The 18,037-nt window shown below is 40.8% G+C and overlaps 1 protein-coding gene and 1 long non-coding RNA gene across 6 annotated transcripts in view; one reads left to right on the top strand and one right to left on the bottom strand.

Moving 5' to 3' along the window:
- RPS6KA3 (ribosomal protein S6 kinase A3) overlaps nucleotides 1-17,392 on the top strand; it is a 132,658-nt gene extending 115,266 nt beyond the window's left edge. For all 5 annotated transcript variants that reach the window (XM_043504731.1, XM_038398566.2, XM_038398557.2 and 2 more), the window contains 6 exons: nucleotides 370-528; nucleotides 2,251-2,412; nucleotides 2,635-2,711; nucleotides 6,412-6,529; nucleotides 10,573-10,713; nucleotides 12,016-17,392. In XM_043504731.1, the coding sequence (XP_043360666.1) occupies nucleotides 370-528; nucleotides 2,251-2,412; nucleotides 2,635-2,711; nucleotides 6,412-6,529; nucleotides 10,573-10,713; nucleotides 12,016-12,138 (780 nt within the window). In that variant the 3' untranslated portion in view covers nucleotides 12,139-17,392. The remainder of the gene's footprint in view (nucleotides 1-369; nucleotides 529-2,250; nucleotides 2,413-2,634; nucleotides 2,712-6,411; nucleotides 6,530-10,572; nucleotides 10,714-12,015) is intronic.
- Nucleotides 8,575-9,427, bottom strand: LOC122457992. Its single transcript, XR_006277803.1, has 2 exons — nucleotides 9,381-9,427; nucleotides 8,575-8,724 (listed from the first exon to the last, which is right to left on the bottom strand). It is a non-coding gene; the product is annotated as an uncharacterized LOC122457992 (long non-coding RNA).
- Nucleotides 17,393-18,037: the final 645 nt, after the last annotated feature.

Raw genomic sequence — 18,037 nt, 5'->3', positions numbered from 1 at the left:
GCCTTGACAATAGCAGTGTTACCTTATTATCTCCACTTTACTGCATCCAGATCTGATATTCATTTAGATATCAAAGTAGTAATCTGAGCATTCCTAAATCTTACTCACCTGTTTTGTTTTCAGAGTTTTGCCTAGCAGTTTATTACATGTTATTCAGTTACTGTACTTAGTTTAGTGGATAAAGTTTTGTGCTCATTTTGCAATTTAAAATACTGTTCAAATAGGTTAGTTGGGAAGTGGCAGTAATTCCACAGGTTTTCTAATAAAAAGAATCCTTTTGGGTTATCTGCACTATCCTGACATTCTTAGAGAAGGGTAATAGAAGAACACTTTAAGAAGTTTACATGCTAATTTATTTCATTTTTGTAGGTGTATGATGATGGAAAGTACGTATATGTGGTAACAGAACTTATGAAAGGAGGAGAACTCCTGGACAAAATTCTTAGGCAAAAATTTTTCTCAGAACGAGAAGCTAGTGCTGTCCTGCTCACAATAACAAGAACTGTTGAGTACCTCCATGCACAAGGGGTAAGTCTTGAAGAAAACATTTAGAAATGCATTATCTAATAAATACTGAAACACACTTCCCTGTGCCAAATTGCAAGGACAAATCCACATCTGATACATTCTTCCATTGTGTAAAAATTTAACACGTTTCCTAGAAAATAACTATGCTGCACCAAACCTTTTCTCCAAAACTCTGAAACTCCCCATAGTTTCTGTAGCGGAAAGCTCATTTTGACAGACAAGTAATTTAGAGGTGGGTAAGGTTGATGTGGTGATAGTTGGAGTCAAGAGTGAAGAATCTTCGTATTGTAAAAGAAGGGAACCCAATGAGTAAGGACAAAGATGGAGAGTGACATTGGGAGCCAGGGAGGCCATAAGGCAGAAGGTAGTGATGTCACCAAAACAAGTGGAGAGCTTGGATGAGGAAAACAGATGACACATCTGTAACTGTGATGGGAAGAAAAAGAAGGGGAAAATAAGCTTTATAATTAACTCATGAATACATTCATTCATTTGCTTGACTGCCATGGCATCCCATTATGTACAGTAATGGTCTTTGTGACAAATGTTGAAGTCCATATTCCTAAATTTATATTTCAAGAAGCAGTTGTCAATAATTCAGCCTACGTGATCTTTGTTTCTCCAAACACTATAGTTCTAGGAAATTTGGAGATGAAATTACTTGATATTTGTAAGGGAGTTGCACTCACCTCTTGCGAGCGCCCCCCGGCCGAGCGCGTGTTCCTGCACACTCTCTACTTGTTTATGATGGCTCTTCGCTGACTCCAGCCAAGTCGTACACAGTCTGTCTGTGAGATAACAGCAACACAAACCCCTTTCGGGGCACAAGTCCAACAGGGGCCTCTCTCAGTGCCCTCTGTAATGTCTCTGTTTATTCCTGCTCAGAAAAGAGCAGTGCCCCAGGACTCTTTCCCTGGAGGCAATGTCTTGACTCTCTCAGGGCCTTTCTGGCCCCAGCTCTTCAGCTGGGCCACTACAATTCAGTCCCCTTTCTGAGGTGCTTCAAAGTCCAGGCCACTTTCCCAGTAGCTAGTGAGGGGGACCCAGGCCCACCCTCTACTCTGGTTCCCAGCCCAAGGAATCTATGGATAGCAGCTGTTCACAATGTCCCTTTAAATAAACTGCACTGCTGCTATTATTCCCTGGGCCACTTCCCTGTGGCTCCTGCATGTTCTTCACCCTTACCTCAGGGCCTTGTCCTTGTGCAGTCCCAGCAGGCAGCCTGGAGGACCATCCACTCTAGCTCTAGCAAAGAATGGAACTCGCTTTGGCCCTACAGCTCTTCTTATGCTGTTCTGCTGGGCTCTAATTGGCTGTTTCTCACACAGCTGCTCTAGGCAACTTGGAGGACCCTTCTACTTCCCTTTTCTGAGGTGGGGTGTGGCAGGGCCACAAGGCCTCCAGCAGGGGGCCTCAGGGCCTAGTCCAGTCCGTCACAGTGTTCATCATCATCAACTCATGCCAAACATCACTTTCATGCTCGGAGTGCCCAAATTTGAAAACCGGACCTATTGTATTGTTCTCAAAATTAACTCATGTATTTCACCATTCTGATATTCTGGGTAGCCAAAAACAATGCATTATAGTGTATTGGAGTTGATATTAGAAACATCACCCCTTTTTAAAGTCCATTGCTAACTGCAAATTAAAAAGCAGTGAAGTAAGTGCTTATAATAGAGAACGCTATCCTATATTTTGTTTTTTGTATTTGTTTTTATTTAGGTTGTTCATAGAGATCTGAAACCTAGCAACATTCTTTACGTTGATGAATCTGGTAACCCAGAATCAATTCGAATTTGTGATTTTGGCTTTGCAAAACAACTAAGAGCAGAAAATGGTCTTTTGATGACTCCATGTTACACAGCAAATTTTGTTGCTCCAGAGGTGAATATCAAGTTCTGGTTTATATGCCTTCAGATTATTTTAATATTTTTCCCCCATCATTTAAACATTGTTTCTCCATTATTTCATAATTGTAAAATTATCAATGAATTTAGCTTTTGAAACAATAAACAGTTGAGATCTTTGAAGTAATATAACTTTGGCACCAAAATCATAATTAAGTATACTGTTTTCTGTAGAAATTAATATATTTGCTTTTCACAGGTTTTAAAAAGGCAAGGCTATGATGCTGCTTGTGATATATGGAGTCTTGGTGTCCTGCTTTATACTATGCTCACTGGGTGAGTTGGCAGAAATTTAGTGGGTTTTTTTTGTTTGCTTATATAGGTTTACTATTCTCAAACAAAGTATTGATTATTTGCTCAATCCTGCAAGTTGCTAATACTCCTGGGAGGTTCTGGGTGCTGGTTTCAGTGGGAGTTGAGGGTGCTCTGCACGTTGTAGGATCAAGCTCTTAAGAGTCTGATATCTAAAATAAACTTTCTTATGAGTTTGCTTAACTGTTGTTAAATCCAGTCAAAGATTGTATCAAATGTATGTTTTGTAGCCTTTTGATTATTTAAGAATAGACTGTCATACACTGTTACTTTACATGAAGTGGAAGCTTATTCCTACCAAAAAAGCTAGAAAGTACTATGCATATTGAAGAGAATATATGTGGTTTAAATTTACCAGTTGTGACCCGGTGTTCCTAGAGCAGCCTTCACTGCATCCTGTCCTGACCTTGGCATTTCCAAAAGGGAGAGCAGATACTCCCAAGACTGGTGGGTAACACTCAAATTGAATTCCCCACCAATCACAAACTGTGCTTCTGATCTCCCACACTGGTTTTTAAGAAGCAAAAAAAGAAATCACACAGACTTCTTTATTGCGTTCCAGTTCTGTCTCCCAATCAGCACATAGGTCCAGTACAGTGATAGGTTATTTAAAAAACTCTGCTCACATATACAAAGTGTTCTTCTGACCCCAGAGGGTCAGCCATGTTACCAGGGTCAGTATAGGTTTGGATCTTACCCAAAATACCACACTGCCAGCCAATCCTTTAGTGTCTAAAACTAAAGGTTTATTATAAAGAAAAAAAAGAGAACAAGAGGAGAGCTGTTAAATGGTAAAGCAGTCACATACATACAAATATTCAAAATTCATGTATTAGCAGTATTGCTGAGTTTGCTGGCTTGAAAGACCCTTTGGAATATATCCAAAGCTTGGATGGGTCATTCAGGCCTTTGTTCAGAGCTTCGGTTTGTAGCAAAGTTTTTTCCAGTGTAAGAAGCAGGACTGAAGACAAAATGGAGATGATGCAGCTGCCCTTTATAGTCCTTTTGCCACATGCTGGTACTTCCTTCGTTTCAGACACAAACTCATAGCAGATAGCACATGGCATTGAAAGGCCTGCATGCCTGGCTGAGTCATAAGGTATAGTCCCTGGCCCTTTCAATGGGTTCATTGTACAGTTGATGTCCCTTGATGAGTCCCATGCAGGCCTAGCACTGATGCAAGTCTGTCTGGGGGTGTCACCCAGAAACACAGCACAAATTTGGAAATACAGATATACCCTACATATCTATAACTCATAATACAAAGGTGATACAAACGTGAACAATATCATACTTGGCAAAGTATAACATTTTCACACAGCATATCTGTCATGATTATTGCAATTTTATAATATTGGTATCAACAATATCATAAAATGTCTCCCATATTCCCTATAGCGTCACACCAGTGATGCTTTGAAGTTTACTCCTGAGGGGAATTCTGCGCCACTATGCATGCACAGAATTTATGTCCCCCGCAGATTTCTTTTCTTCCCTGCAGAAAAATGACTTTCTGATGGGGAAGCCACAGGAGCAGTCATGCGACCCTCTACAGCAGTATGTTTCGGGTGCCCCAGGCAGCCAGCAAAGTGATAAATGACTGCGGAGTAGGGGCTGGGACTGGGGAAGCCCTGGCTGGTGGCTCCTACCCTGCACCGGGATCAGCTGCTCGTCCCACCTTGGCTGGGGAGGACAGGACTTCCTCTTCTCCTTCCCCTACACGGCATGCGGGGCCGGGTCAGACCAATCTGCAGATTTCTCCTCCAGCTGCAAGAAGCTATGCAAACTCTTCCCCCACACAGTCACTTCCTGCACTCATCACACCTCAGATGCAGGGGCAAGGATCCCTGTACAGGGAGCTGCTCCCCAATCCAACCAACCCCTGTGCATCCAGACCCAATCATAGCTTACCGCGCCTCACCCCCACATACACTCAGAACCACCCAATGAGCTCCACTCGCCCTTCACCTGGACCACCCTGATGAGCCACCCGGATCCCCCCACCGAACCCCAACCAGCTACACCTGGTTCCCCACCCCACTGAGCCCCCTAACCCCAGTATCTGGACCCTGACTAACCCCCCACACCCAGACTCCCATGCCGAGCTCTATTCCCCACATATCCAGATTCCCCTTGCTGAGCCCCAGCCACCTTCACCTGGACCCCCCCTGCAGAGTCCCATTACTGTTGCACCCAAAAAAACCCAATAAGCCCGTGTGCATCTGGATCTCCCACTGAGCTGCCTGCACCCAGATTTCCCCACATACAACTCTCTCAGCTCACACGTGGCCCCCCCATATTGAACCCCTCCACACTTGGGTCCTGTGTTGTTGAGCCTGCCTGCCCACACCTGGTGCATCTGGTATGGAGGGGCAGGGCCCTGGGGTGTTTCTAGGGCAGGCACGGTCCTTGCACTGTGTCAGGGATGGGTGCAGCCTCACTGCTGAGTCTGTGTCCTGAGCGGGGACCTGCATAGTGATCTCCCACCTCTGTGCAGCCAGTGGCCTGTGCTCCCCAATGTCATGCTAAAGTCTCCACATTTATTTTGACAAAATTTGAAGATTTTTTCAGCATTTTAAAATATTGTATGCAGAATTTTTAATTTTTGGCGCAGAATGTCCTCAGGAGTAGAAGTTTGATTACTCACAAGAATGAATCAGATCACTTCTCACAATACAGTCAGAATGATGTATGCAATACAAGTGATCTGCATAAAAGAACACATTAAGTACAAGTTTCAGAGTAGCAGCCGTGTTAGTCTGTATTCGCAAAAAGAAAAGGAGTACTTGTGGCACCTTCGAGACTAACAAATCTATTAGAGCATGCATCCAATGAAGTGAGCTGTAGCTCACGAAAGCTTATGCTCTAATAAATTTGTTAGTCTCTAAGGTGCCACAAGTACTCCTTTTCTTTTTATTAAGTACAAGTTCATCAAGCAATAATTCCAAATCTCCGCTTTGAAGAATACCACTTATACAGCCAACTTAACCTCTTACACCTCACTTACAAGTTAGCCTCAAGATGCTTATAAAAATATTTGGTTATCATTTATTTACTGCCACAATTTTACAGTATTCCTGTTCATCTTAACCTCTTAAGTAAGGCATTGAGATCCACGTGTATAAAAATTAGTTATTCTTCACATTCTCAGTTATGTTTAGTGTACTTTGTTAGTTCAATAGCAAGGATGTGAATTGTTAAACAAGGTAAATCCTCTAGGGTTTAGTGACTTCTTTCTTCTTCTTTCTCAGCTAGTGTCAGGCTGGGTATTTGTTCTTTCCAGGTCAGAGTTATCAAGTCCTCCATTTTCAGAGTTCTTATACACAGATAGTCTTTTCATTTTACCAGGATGTACTGACTTTTGGCCATAATAAGGACAGTCTCTGGAGCTGTGACTCAGAATTAGCCTAAACTTAGACACGCTCTCTTACAGAAGGAATATAGTAAGAGAAACAGGCCCTTAATCCCATTCTACCATGTAGTTCATCTATTTATTATTTTGGGTGCCTTTGCAATCAGTTTTATGATAATTTGTGATTTTGGAGAGGGGGGGTGTTAATTATGATTATTTTGAAATCACTGGCAACTGTGGTCAGACTTGAAATAAAGATTGGAGTCCAGCACGAAAAAGCTATTAATACTCTGAACTTGTTTGATTAATTAGCTACACTCCTTTTGCAAATGGTCCTGATGATACCCCAGAGGAGATACTGACACGAATAGGTAGTGGAAAGTTCTCTCTCACTGGTGGTTACTGGAATTCAGTTTCAGTTACAGCTAAGGCAAGTATATTTAATATTTTATCCTTTTGTGCATGAGATGGATGTTAACAGATTTTGTAAAGGATTTTTTGTCACAATAAAAATTGCTTATAGTATTAGAGTACATGATTTTAATGAAGGTTGCAGACTTTTAAAAATGTACTGAGCCAGTCCTTTGTATGAGTAGATACTTATTTGATAATTATGAATCCTTCATGTTTAAACATTCAGTCATGTGTAGGAAGAAAAATAACCACATTTAATATCACCACTGTTAATTCAGTGGGGCATTGGAAAACCAAATAGGGTTCAGTAGTTATGGCCACATACTCTTGGGTCCTCTTTTGTGGGTCCATGAAGTGTCTGTGAAGGGCAGCCATAACTTGGCACTATATATATAATGTCCAGAAGCATTCGATATCCTTCATCACCCTCTGTGTAGTTATAATAAAGCCCTAATATGCTCAAAGAACTCAGATTATGTAAGCATTTCCCCCCCTTCTTTGATTAATGTCTTTAATTTGCTTTGTGCTTCCATATGTCTTGATTTTTAAATACTCACAAGTATTTTCCCACATTTTATTCTAAACAGCCTGACTGACACATCTATCTGTCATCCTGGACAAGATATAGAATCACTTATCTCTTTATTCAGTGCCATCCCAACCACTTATACTGGGAGTCCCGAATGTGTCTAAAATCATTCAACTTTTAAGAAGTCTTTTTATTAGGGTCTTTATTCCAAACTCCACAACAGAGAGTTTGTTTTATAAGAAAATGTTTGCATGCTGTAAAGTACTTTAGAATGTTTTTAGGCAGTTTAAGATTATTAAATACATTTTTTTCTCATAACCAAGTGTCCCAGAATTAGAAGTTTTGTACTCTCCTTACCCTTTATATGGGGCCTGATCTACAGTATAGAGTCAGGTTGACGTAAGGCAGCTTATGTTGACCTAATTATGTAAGTGTATACTCCAGCCAATGTGAGTGCCCTGCTACACAGACATCATAACTCAAGCCTTATGCCTTTCATGGAAGTGATGCCTGTGTAGTTAGGGCAACGCAGTGTCCATATTGACACTGCGGGTTACTTATGTTGGCTGTTGGTTGTCATTCTTGTCAATTTCATGGCTCCAAATTGACAAGAAAGTTGCTCACAGCTTGTGCTGTCATGCCAGGGAAGGTGGGGGGCTCCAGCTAGAGCCCGGCTGGTCCCCATTTCCGGCTGGGCTGCTGCCTGGACTCCCCACTCAGAGCTGGGCTGCCCCAGAATCCCATCTCCTAGCAGGGCTGCTGCCTGGACTCCCCACTCAGAGCTGGGCTGCCCCAGAATCCCATCTCCTAGCAGGGCTGCTGTCCAGACTCCCTGTACCCAGCTGGGCTTCAGCCCAGGCTCCTTGCTCGGAGCCAAGCTTCCCCCAGGGTCCCTGCTCCCATCCTGGTGGCTGCCCAGGCTCCCTGTGCCTGGCCCCCTGCTCCCCACTGAGAGTTGGGGTCCCAGCTCCCTGCTTCCAGCTAGCAGGGAGCCAAGAGCCCGGGAGGCAGCTGGGCCACCAGCAGGGAGCTGCGTGGAGCTGAGAGCCAGGGCTCTCTACCACCCACACTGCCCCTCTGGTGTCGGTGAAAGTACTCCTGGAGAGGACACGCACCACTGATGGAAGGAGGGCAGTGTGGAAATGAACCACCACAGTAATTACTGTGGTGGCTGTAAGTCGACCTAACATAGGTTGGCTTAAGCTTGTAGTGTAGACATACCCTCCCTTTCCCGCTCTCCCCCCCCCCCCGGCGTTCTTGGGCATCTGGGTGAGGAGGCTATGGAACTTGGGGAGGAGGACGGTTGGTTACACAGGAGCTGCAGTGGTGGTCTGTATCTTTCCTGCATCTCAACCATACGCCGGAGCATATCAGTTTGATCCTCCAGTAGCCTCAGCATTGCATCCTGCCTCCTTTCATCATGCTGCTGCCATCTTTTCTCTTGATCCCACCACCTCTCCTGTTGCTCCTGCCACTTGTCCTCTCATGCATCCCTCGTGCTCATTTTGTGCTTTCCTGGACTCTGCCCATTGTCTGCCTCCACGCATTCTGCTGGACTCTTTCAGTTCAGGTGGACTGCATGAGCTCAGAGAACATTTCATCGTGAGTGCGGTTTTTTCGCCGCCTTATCTGCACTAGGCTCCAGGACGGAGATGCTAGTCTCAGTGTTGAAACATTTGCAGCTGTGGGAGGGAAAAAAAGGGAGATTAAAATTGAAAAAGACACATTGGCCATTTAAAAGGAGGGGCTGATATTTTTGGGTTAACGTGCAGCACAAACCCAACTAACCCCCCCCACACACACTTCTCTGGGATGATCACTTCACCCCTCCCCCCACCGCGTGGCTAACAGCAGGGATGATTTCTTTTCAGCCACAGGCAAACAGCCCAGCAGGAACGGCCACCTCTGAATGTTCCCCTGAATAAAATTCCCCTATTTCAAGCAGGTGACCATGAATGATATCACTCTCCTGAGGATAACACAGAGCGATAAAGAACGGATGTTGCTTGAATGCCAGCAAACACCAGGACCATACGCTGCCATGCTTTCTTATGCAGTGATTCCAGACTACATGCTACTGGCCTGCCGTGGTAAAGTGTCCTACCATGGAGGACACAATAAGGCTGCCCTCCCCAGAAACCTTTTGCAAAGGCTTTGGGAGTACCTCCAGGACAGCTTCATTGATATGTCCCTGGAGGATTTCCACTCTATCCCCACACGTTAACAGACTTTTCCAGTAGCTGTACTGGCCGCGAATGCATCCCAAGTCCTCAGGGCAAATTAATCACGAAACACGTTTGCTTTTAAACGTGTATTATATTTACAAAGGTACGCTCACCAGAGGTGCCTTCTCCGCCTTCAAGGTGCGGGAACCCAGGGTGGGAGGGTATTGGCTCCACGGTGATAAACAGTTCCTGGCTGTCAGGGAGAACGGTTTCTCCGCTTGCCTGGTGTGCGCTGTCTTCAACCTCCCACTCCTCATCTTCCTCGTCCCCAAAATCCTCATCCCTGTTGCGTGAGACTCCCTTGCAGGAGTCCACGTACAGGTGTGGGGTAGTTATAGGGGCACCCCTTAGAATTGCATGCAGCTCATCATAGAAGCGGCATGTTTGGGGCTGTGACCCTGAACGGGCATTTGCCTCTTGGGTTTTTTGGTAGGCTTGCCTGAGCTCCTTAAGTTTCGCGCGGCACTGCTGCAGATCCCTGTTATAGCCTCTGTGCTTCATGGCCTTGGAGATTTTTCTCAAATATTTTGGCATTTCGTCTTTTGGAACGGAGTTTGGATAGCATGGATTCGTCTCCCCATAAGTGATCAGATCCAGTACCTCCTGTTCAGTCCATGCTGGAGCTCTTTTGTGATTCTGGGACTCCATGGTCACCTCTGCTGATCAGCTTGCCATGCTGGCCAAACAGTAAATGAAATTTAAAAGTTTGCAGGGCTTTTCCTGTCTACGTGGCCAGTGCATCTGAGTTGAGAGTGCTGTCTAGAGCGGTCACAATGGAGCACGGTGGGATAGCTCGCAGAGGCCAATACGGTCGAATTGCATCCACACAATTGTGTCCCAAATTCAACCCGGCAATGTCTCTTTCAGTGCTAATCCCCTCGTTGGGGAGAAGTACAGAAATTGATTTTAAGAGCCCATTAAGTTGACAAAAATGGCTTCGTTGTGTGGACGGGTGCAGGGTTAAATCGATCTAACGCTGCTAAATTTGACCTAAACTCATAGTGTAGACCAGGGCTAAGATATCTCAGAATTGATCTATATAATTTCACTTGCATACTGCTCTTCACTTGACTAGTTACTTCGCAAACTCTAATAGATCTTGGCATTTGTGGGCACAGTATGGAGTAATACTTCAACCATTCCAGAGGATGGCCTGGAGATTTGTTTAAACTACTTATCACAAGAAAATATTTCTTCATATCTTGAATTTTAATCATGTTTAACATTGTTAATGCTCTAAAAATAATTTGTACTGCCTTAAATTTTACTGTTCATCTGAATTAACTGTTTCTGGATTGTTGACAGGACCTGGTTTCAAAGATGCTTCATGTCGACCCACATCAAAGATTGACTGCTGCCCAGGTTCTTAGACACCCTTGGATAGTTGACTGTGACCAGTTGCCTCAGTACCAGCTCAACCGACAGGATGCTCCACATTTGGTGAAGGTAAATAAATTTGTGGGTTCAGCTCGGTGATTAGCTAGTATTAATCACAAACTTTTATGATTGTTTGTGAGTTCAGTAACCACAGTGCATTCAGCCATGTGAACTTGTGATTTACCTAATGTTAAGGAATTCAGGTGAATCCATCTGTAGAGAATAAATCTGCTCTGTTCACAAAGAGCAGTACACTGCAATCTCCATGCTGTTTTACTACTTGTGTTGAGACAGATTACACGATAAATGAGTTTATAAATAGTGTTTCCCCTGGTGATTTAGACTGCTGTCTCCTAGATTTTGAACTCTGATTTTAAGAAATAGTTCATCTGAGATTGTAAGTGATTTAGATGTTTACAATGGAGGAATTATAGTTATGACCGCTAGTGTGATTTTAGTGGACGGATTATAAGTGTAAAAATTGATATTTTGGAGGTGAAATTGATTTTTTTCCAAAATTTTCATTAAAAATAAGAAATGAAATGGAAACCGTATAGTAAAGGTTATATTGAATGGTGTATTATGAAACAATCAACACCTGATAGTCTGAAACACAAACCACTTTTGATGCCAACTGATTTTTTTTATTCTAATTTTAACCTGGATGGGTGAGATTGAAGATCCCCACACTCATTTTCCCCCCACCCCCCACGCATACAAAGTTCCTCAAAGGCCTTAGGTCATGGTGAACCTCCCAACCTACAGAAGAGGGATCTTGCATCTTAAGAGTTAATCAAATGATCCTAAGTCAACTGTAAGAGACAGAGCTTCCAGCAGTAAATGGCTTAGAAGAAGGAACCAAGTTCAGATCCCAGCCATAGATTAGAATTTTCTAACAATCTGTAAATTTAATTTAGATGTATACGCTTCATATTTATATAGACTAGTAATGAAACATTTTTGAAAGCAATTTTTAGTGATAACATAAATGGTTAGACAGACCGTAAACAAGGACAATCCTCTAGTGGGATTTTACTCTCTGCACTTTTGGGATGTAGTTAAAGCACAACTTAAGTTTGCAATATAAATGGCACCTGCTGATTTTTAAAAATCATGTCAGTTGCCTTAAACAATTTTAACATAGTTGAGCTCTTCCTGTGCTGCAAAAAAAGAAACATGTAGTCATGCTTTAAATAGATAGAATAATACACTTGTAAATCAAGCCCGTTGTTTTTAATCTACAGAAAACAGTTTGATTTTTAAAGATCTCTAAATCGTGTAATACTGTTATGATCTCTAGAAGGTAGTAGTCACAATGTGTGGGGTTTTTTGTTTGTTTGTTTGTTTTATCTCTGCCTTCTAACCCTTTAGGGTGCCATGGCAGCCACATACTCTGCTTTGAACCGCAATCAGTCACCAGTTTTGGAGCCAGTAGGCCGTTCTACTCTTGCTCAGAGGAGAGGTATAAAAAAAATTACCTCAACAGCTTTGTGAAGTGACCTCAACCAGATACTTGGTACCATGGTATAAGATGATAGCACAAATCATGGCAACAAGTAGCACATATCTGCAAGCACACTCTCTGTCCCAGCTGGTACCCATAATGCTGCTGCTCCTATTGTTGCTACTGCTTTCATCTAGTCTCCCTTTAAACTGTTGATGGCAAGTTACTGACCTTTCTGGAGCTTTGGATGGAGTGAAAAGTGGAAACACAATGAAAATGAACATGTTCACTGATTGAATAAACTAGAAGAATTATGAATGCCAACTCTATCATAAAAATACACTGAATAAAGCACTCTGCACCATATAGCATTATTTTTATAAGAAAAATTTCTTGTCCCCTAAAATATTCTTTGTTACATGTTGGGATGGACAGTTTATGTTAAGCACTTAGCTTAAACAATCTGTTTATATTAGCACTGTATACTTTGTGCCATCCAACATTTTGTATGTTTTTGTAAACAATTCATAAGCAGTACTTTTCTGTGCTGTTTTCTTTAATGTATACATGCCTTGGTTTATTTAGATTTTATTAATCATTTTGAAAATTATCTCTGGTTAAACAGTTCACCTGGATTAATCAGTATTGTTGGACAGCTCTAAAACAGCCTTGACTGTTAAACAGCTATTGAATGTAATATTATGAATGTGTATTTTTCCTTGTCTGTCTTTTCTACATTTCCATGTTTTGAAGTTGCATGTCTTTTATTAAGACCAGAGAGATGTTGTAGTATTAAAAATTTAAACAGTGGGTTTCTCACACAGGTAATAGGTAACGCATCCATAAGAAAAAGTAACTTGTTCCACATCACCCCCATCTCTTTTCCCCTGTATTTCCCCCACCAATTACAGGACTCAGGAATTGTTGCTAAATAGTTTTCCCTTTCAAGACAGTTGTTTCTTGCTTATTCTCATAACTCATTTAATATTTTTATTTTATTACTTTAGTTAAGAGCTGACAAATATTTTGTTCAGCTGGTGTGGGCATTAGAGAGTTAGAGAAGAAATGTAATGCTGACTCTAAAGCAAAAAGACAATGTCCATTGATAAACAGAAGCTTACCAAAAATGGATGTAAACTTTGTCTCTTGTGGTTAGAATATACTGGACTGATGAATTTCATTTTTTTCATTCTTGTGATGCTGTTAGTTTACAGTCCAAAGCAAAGTCAGAGAAGAACCATCCAGTACTTTCAACTGACATCTGAGGTTCTAGCACCATAATTGATCTCCTTGGGCCATTCATCGCCAGTCCAGGCACCCTTAAAATTGTACTGTCCAAGTAAAGTAAAACAAAACCACTCTGTTCGTGTTGCTTGATGGCAATGTTCTTCCCACTTTTCCTTTTAATGTGAGTGTAAAAGGCTCTTAGTTTACGTTCTGAGGACACAAATCAAAAAATGTGCTTGCTTTTATGTAGTCTGTAAGATTCACTGCAGATGGCTGATCTTGAGTGTGCACTGGAGCACATTAAAGTTTGGCTGATACTCCATTCTGCCAAAGAAAATGGTACATCAACTGACTACCTGTATCAAATACCCTTTACAGAAATATCCAAAGCTACTAAATATGGAGCTTAGTGCACATTTTCTATGAACAATACTGTTTAAAAATCAAGAGATCAGCACAAATGATAGTGTGATTCTTGGTTAATTAGTCTGTTCAGTTATTTTTCCAGTAACTAATTTATTAGTTTTTCTAGAGAGAAATTTTCAAAGAAATTTGTGGAGAGAGCAAGTCTTTTATTAATGTGACACCACAGATTTCCTCCCTCTTATTCATTGATCCATATGAACATGGAACGAAGACTCTGTCAGAAGCTTTTATGTATTCCTTGGCAAACAGGAAAGCTTAGGTTTTTACAAGCTGCCTGGAACTTTACAGGTAAGCAATTAGTCACTGTTTTAAGTGTGAAGTAGGGATAAACATCATAGCTTGTCCGTTTAATGCTCTAAACTAAAGGAGGGAAGACATCCTGGTCTCTGTATAATCTTGTGGGGATCTCTGAAAGGGGGTAGAAATAGAGGATTGGAAAAGGGAAGGGATTTTAATTGGAGAACAAACTGTTTAGCTTCCAGAATCAACTTGATCACTGGTGTTAAAATGCTAAACAGAGAATCATGCTGTCAAATAGTCTCCTAATCGAAAGGTAGGAGTATGGGGGAATTATGTAAACTCCATGCTCCCTTTAAAAAAAAAAAAAGGGGGGGGGGGAAGGCGATTAGAGCTGAAAAGCTAGAGGCTTTGTATGTAGTTTGGTGCTGTCTATGCTGATGTCCCTCCAGGGGTCTAGAGAACAAGAAAGGCCCTTTACAAATAAATAGTAGTAATAACAGTTCCTCTATTAAACCTGCAATCTGTCTTACTGCCCTCTGTGGATCCTGATGTCTTATTTCTTAATACCTTGCCATGGTGCTGATCTAAATTTGGCAAGGATGATGAAGTTAGGAACTTGCCTTGGCAAGATCCAGAACTCTAGCAGAGCCTTCAAGATGTACCCTTGGTCTCAGTGGGGCATGGTAATCCAAAGGAAATAGAGGATTTTTAATGTTGCTTTGTATTATTAAAGAATAACTTTTTAACTGGAGGGTTCTTATTGATCACAAAAAGTGGAACAGGTGTTTTGAATATATTTGTTTCACTACTATCCTCAGAGTAATTAGCCATTTGCTCCTTACCTAATGTTCTACAATTGAGTGGTGGCTCTTTCATTCTGTTCAGGATTCTCTCTTTTATACAAGAAAAATCCTTAATGTTGAGGTGGGGAAAAGCCATTTGCAGTATAGTCTTTCCTTTGAGATTGGCTGCAGCACCAGTGGTGTTAGCCTAACTACTGTTTGGTAATCTCACCTTTCAGCATGTCTCTCTAAGTCAGGCTTGACAAAAATTAAGAAACCAGGTCTCCTGGAAACTGTTTTTTTTTTTTAATTTCTTTTGAAGATTAAGGTTAAACATTAGTCAAATCTAGTTGATATCATTTTAGAACAGTACTGCTGGAATAATTACATGGTCTTTCAGATTCTTTTTCAAGTCATAAGATGATCAGCAACTGAATTCAGAAAGGAATATCCCATATATACTTAATAAATAGGAGTGCTATGGAGTTTTATGCCTTCCTCTGAAACATCTGGTGTTATAGTCAGTATAACAGAGCAGAAGGACAATAGATACTCAAATATGATAATTTGTGTTCCTGAAGTCTTTAATTTTACAGTTGCTTCATTTATTCTGCCTCTGTGTTCCCTCCCAAATTCAACCTATAGATCAGAAACCTCATACCCAGAATGCATCATATACATTTCCATGATGGGCTGCAAACACATAACCTTCATCATCCCAGATAGTATCAGAAAATAACCTCAATCCATCAGTTCACTGTACCCTCCTTGCCTTGCAAGGGGATGTATCTCTGTCTTGTGAGAGTATCTGTGTGCCTAATCCACCAAAGTTATGGCAATATCAAGACAAATGACTGTGGCAGAAATGTGTTAGTCTTTTGTCAATGCATGTACATTTTTAACAATTGTCTAATTTCACAGGTTAAGTTTTGTATGGCAATCTGTTTAAGCTAGAAATACTCCTCTACCTGGTTCTGTCTGAAAGTGGGACTCTGTGAAGGCATATTAATGAAAGCACAAACTGAGTTGCTTTCAGATAACAGATGCTTAAATATTTTTAACGCTACTAAGTCACCTTTGTTCCCCTGTACTTACTGGTCTTTGTAATCAATATATCCAAGCAGAGACTATTGGGAAATGTGAATGTGATCGGTATGTTTCCTTTACACAGATACTGCTCCCACATTGTGTATATGCACAAGCAAGCAAACTATACTGAGCTTTTAATTTCTTAAATAGCCCATCTCTTAGTCTTGATCTAGAGTAAGTTTTTAAGGTGTGCTGTTAGATGAGGTTGTATAAAACAACCTAATTAACACCATAAAGACTAGTCAAGACAAAGTGATTGTATTTTAACACATCCTAACCTGGTCAAATCTAAAGTCTAGATCGAATATAGCTTTAAATCCTAGTTTAGACAACTGTGTTTCTGTGGAGCAAATAAGTTTTACAGGAAAATTAACTTAGTTTTATACACGTCTCTTTCTGGTATCCACACACATTTTTCTCCACATTCATCTTTGGCATGTTTTTGTAACTGCAGTCACTTAGGAACTAAGGATGGGAAATTAACATACTGCTCCATAGTTGCAGTCTCAACTCCTTACCACACGAACTTGAATGGTGTATGACCCACTGTGTAAATTTTCACTACTGCTCCTTTGTCTGCAAAGCATAGCAAGTGACTCTAGAATACAGATTCATGGAAGAAGAAAAATGGAGAAGTGCAGATACAGGTGAATAGCCTATTTTTCAAAGCAAAATTGCCAGTTGTGTGTGAGTATGAGAGAACAGAGGGAGGAAGTAGCTACACTACTTGGATTAGATCTATAGCAACGGTGAAGTACTAATCACTGTTAGTACTGCACAAAACTTAGACTGAATTTTTCAAATGAAGTATTTAAAATTGATTTTTTAAGAGAAAAAGAAATAAGGAAATAAATTTTGTTTTGTTTTTTGTTTGCTTTGTTTTTGTAAATGTAGTATACCAACTAAAACTCTGCTTTTCTATTCTTGGAAAGAGGCTTCTAGATATGTCATTCCTTGGTAAGCGTCAATGGTTAATGGATGAGTTTTCACTCATGAAAATAATGTAAATGATTAGCTTTATCTTGATACTCTTGGCCTAATCAAAGGGAATGTATACTCATAAGGGATGTAATTATTTTGAAATCTAGTGGGGGTGGGGGGAATCTACTTAAAACAATTTTTAAAAATGATGAAATCACAGATATTTTTCTACAATTCTACACAATCATACTTTATACTAGTTTCCTCCGCATGGCATGTAAGTGAGTCTAAGTACAGTAGCAGGAATTCAACTGTATTGTACCTTTTGGCAGACCAATTAAAATAGCATCTTTCAGATGCTTGGCACTGCTGTCATAGAATTGAAATGCTAGTAAAAAAGGTTAAATAGTACTGAATACTTAAATGATTGTTTTATTCAGAGTATGATCTAGGAAATTTTCTAATCATACTATTAATGTGTAATCTAAACTGTTCCAGATGTAACCATGAACAGTCCTGGAAAGGTATCATTGCTTGCATCCCTGTCAAGTGGCAGGTTTTGTAGTCTTTAAAGGAAATTGAAATTTATACAATGAATAAATTTTCAAACATATGAAAACAAATGTCTGTTTTATTGGGTTTGATTTTTTCTCTCTCTCTCTCTCATATATACACACACACACACACACACCCCCCCCACCCACCCACCTCACAATAGTGTGGTTTCTACCTCAAGTGTAATTAACTTTGCTCCATATAAAACATGCATTCCCAGCCAGAAATGACTTACTAAATTAATTTCTAAACTGAGTTTGTTTTTTCTGAGCTTAATATACAGGCGTTGTTTTGTCACTCAGACATTAAAGCTTTATGCTATTACTTTTTGCATGTTTAATCATCTTGACTTTTATTAGTATAGTCAACAGAGACCTGATGAAAAAAATTAGATTTAGTAGAAGGTCTCAATCACATTTAACTCTATTAAAAACTCTATATATTTGTGACGTGACCAGACCAAAAGATGCTAATAATTCTAAAATTTGGTGCCACTTAGTCTGTAGTCCTGCAACTTCTTGGATGTGGACAAATTGCTGCAAATGTACAGAGCTCCACTGAAGTCACTGGGGCTCTGTGCAGATGAAGTTATCCATCTGTACTCAAGCAGCTGAAGGATAGGAGTCATAAATTGTAGACTCCAAAGGGCAGAGACCTGGTCTTTTCGTCTGCTATAAAATGTCATACGTCTGTGTGACTCTTTATATAA

This window comes from Dermochelys coriacea, chromosome 1, assembly GCF_009764565.3.
Source record: "Dermochelys coriacea isolate rDerCor1 chromosome 1, rDerCor1.pri.v4, whole genome shotgun sequence".
Taxonomy (NCBI): Eukaryota; Metazoa; Chordata; order Testudines; family Dermochelyidae; genus Dermochelys; species Dermochelys coriacea.
Note: the sequence above shows the minus strand (reverse complement) of the source record. Positions and strands in the feature narration are given on the sequence as shown.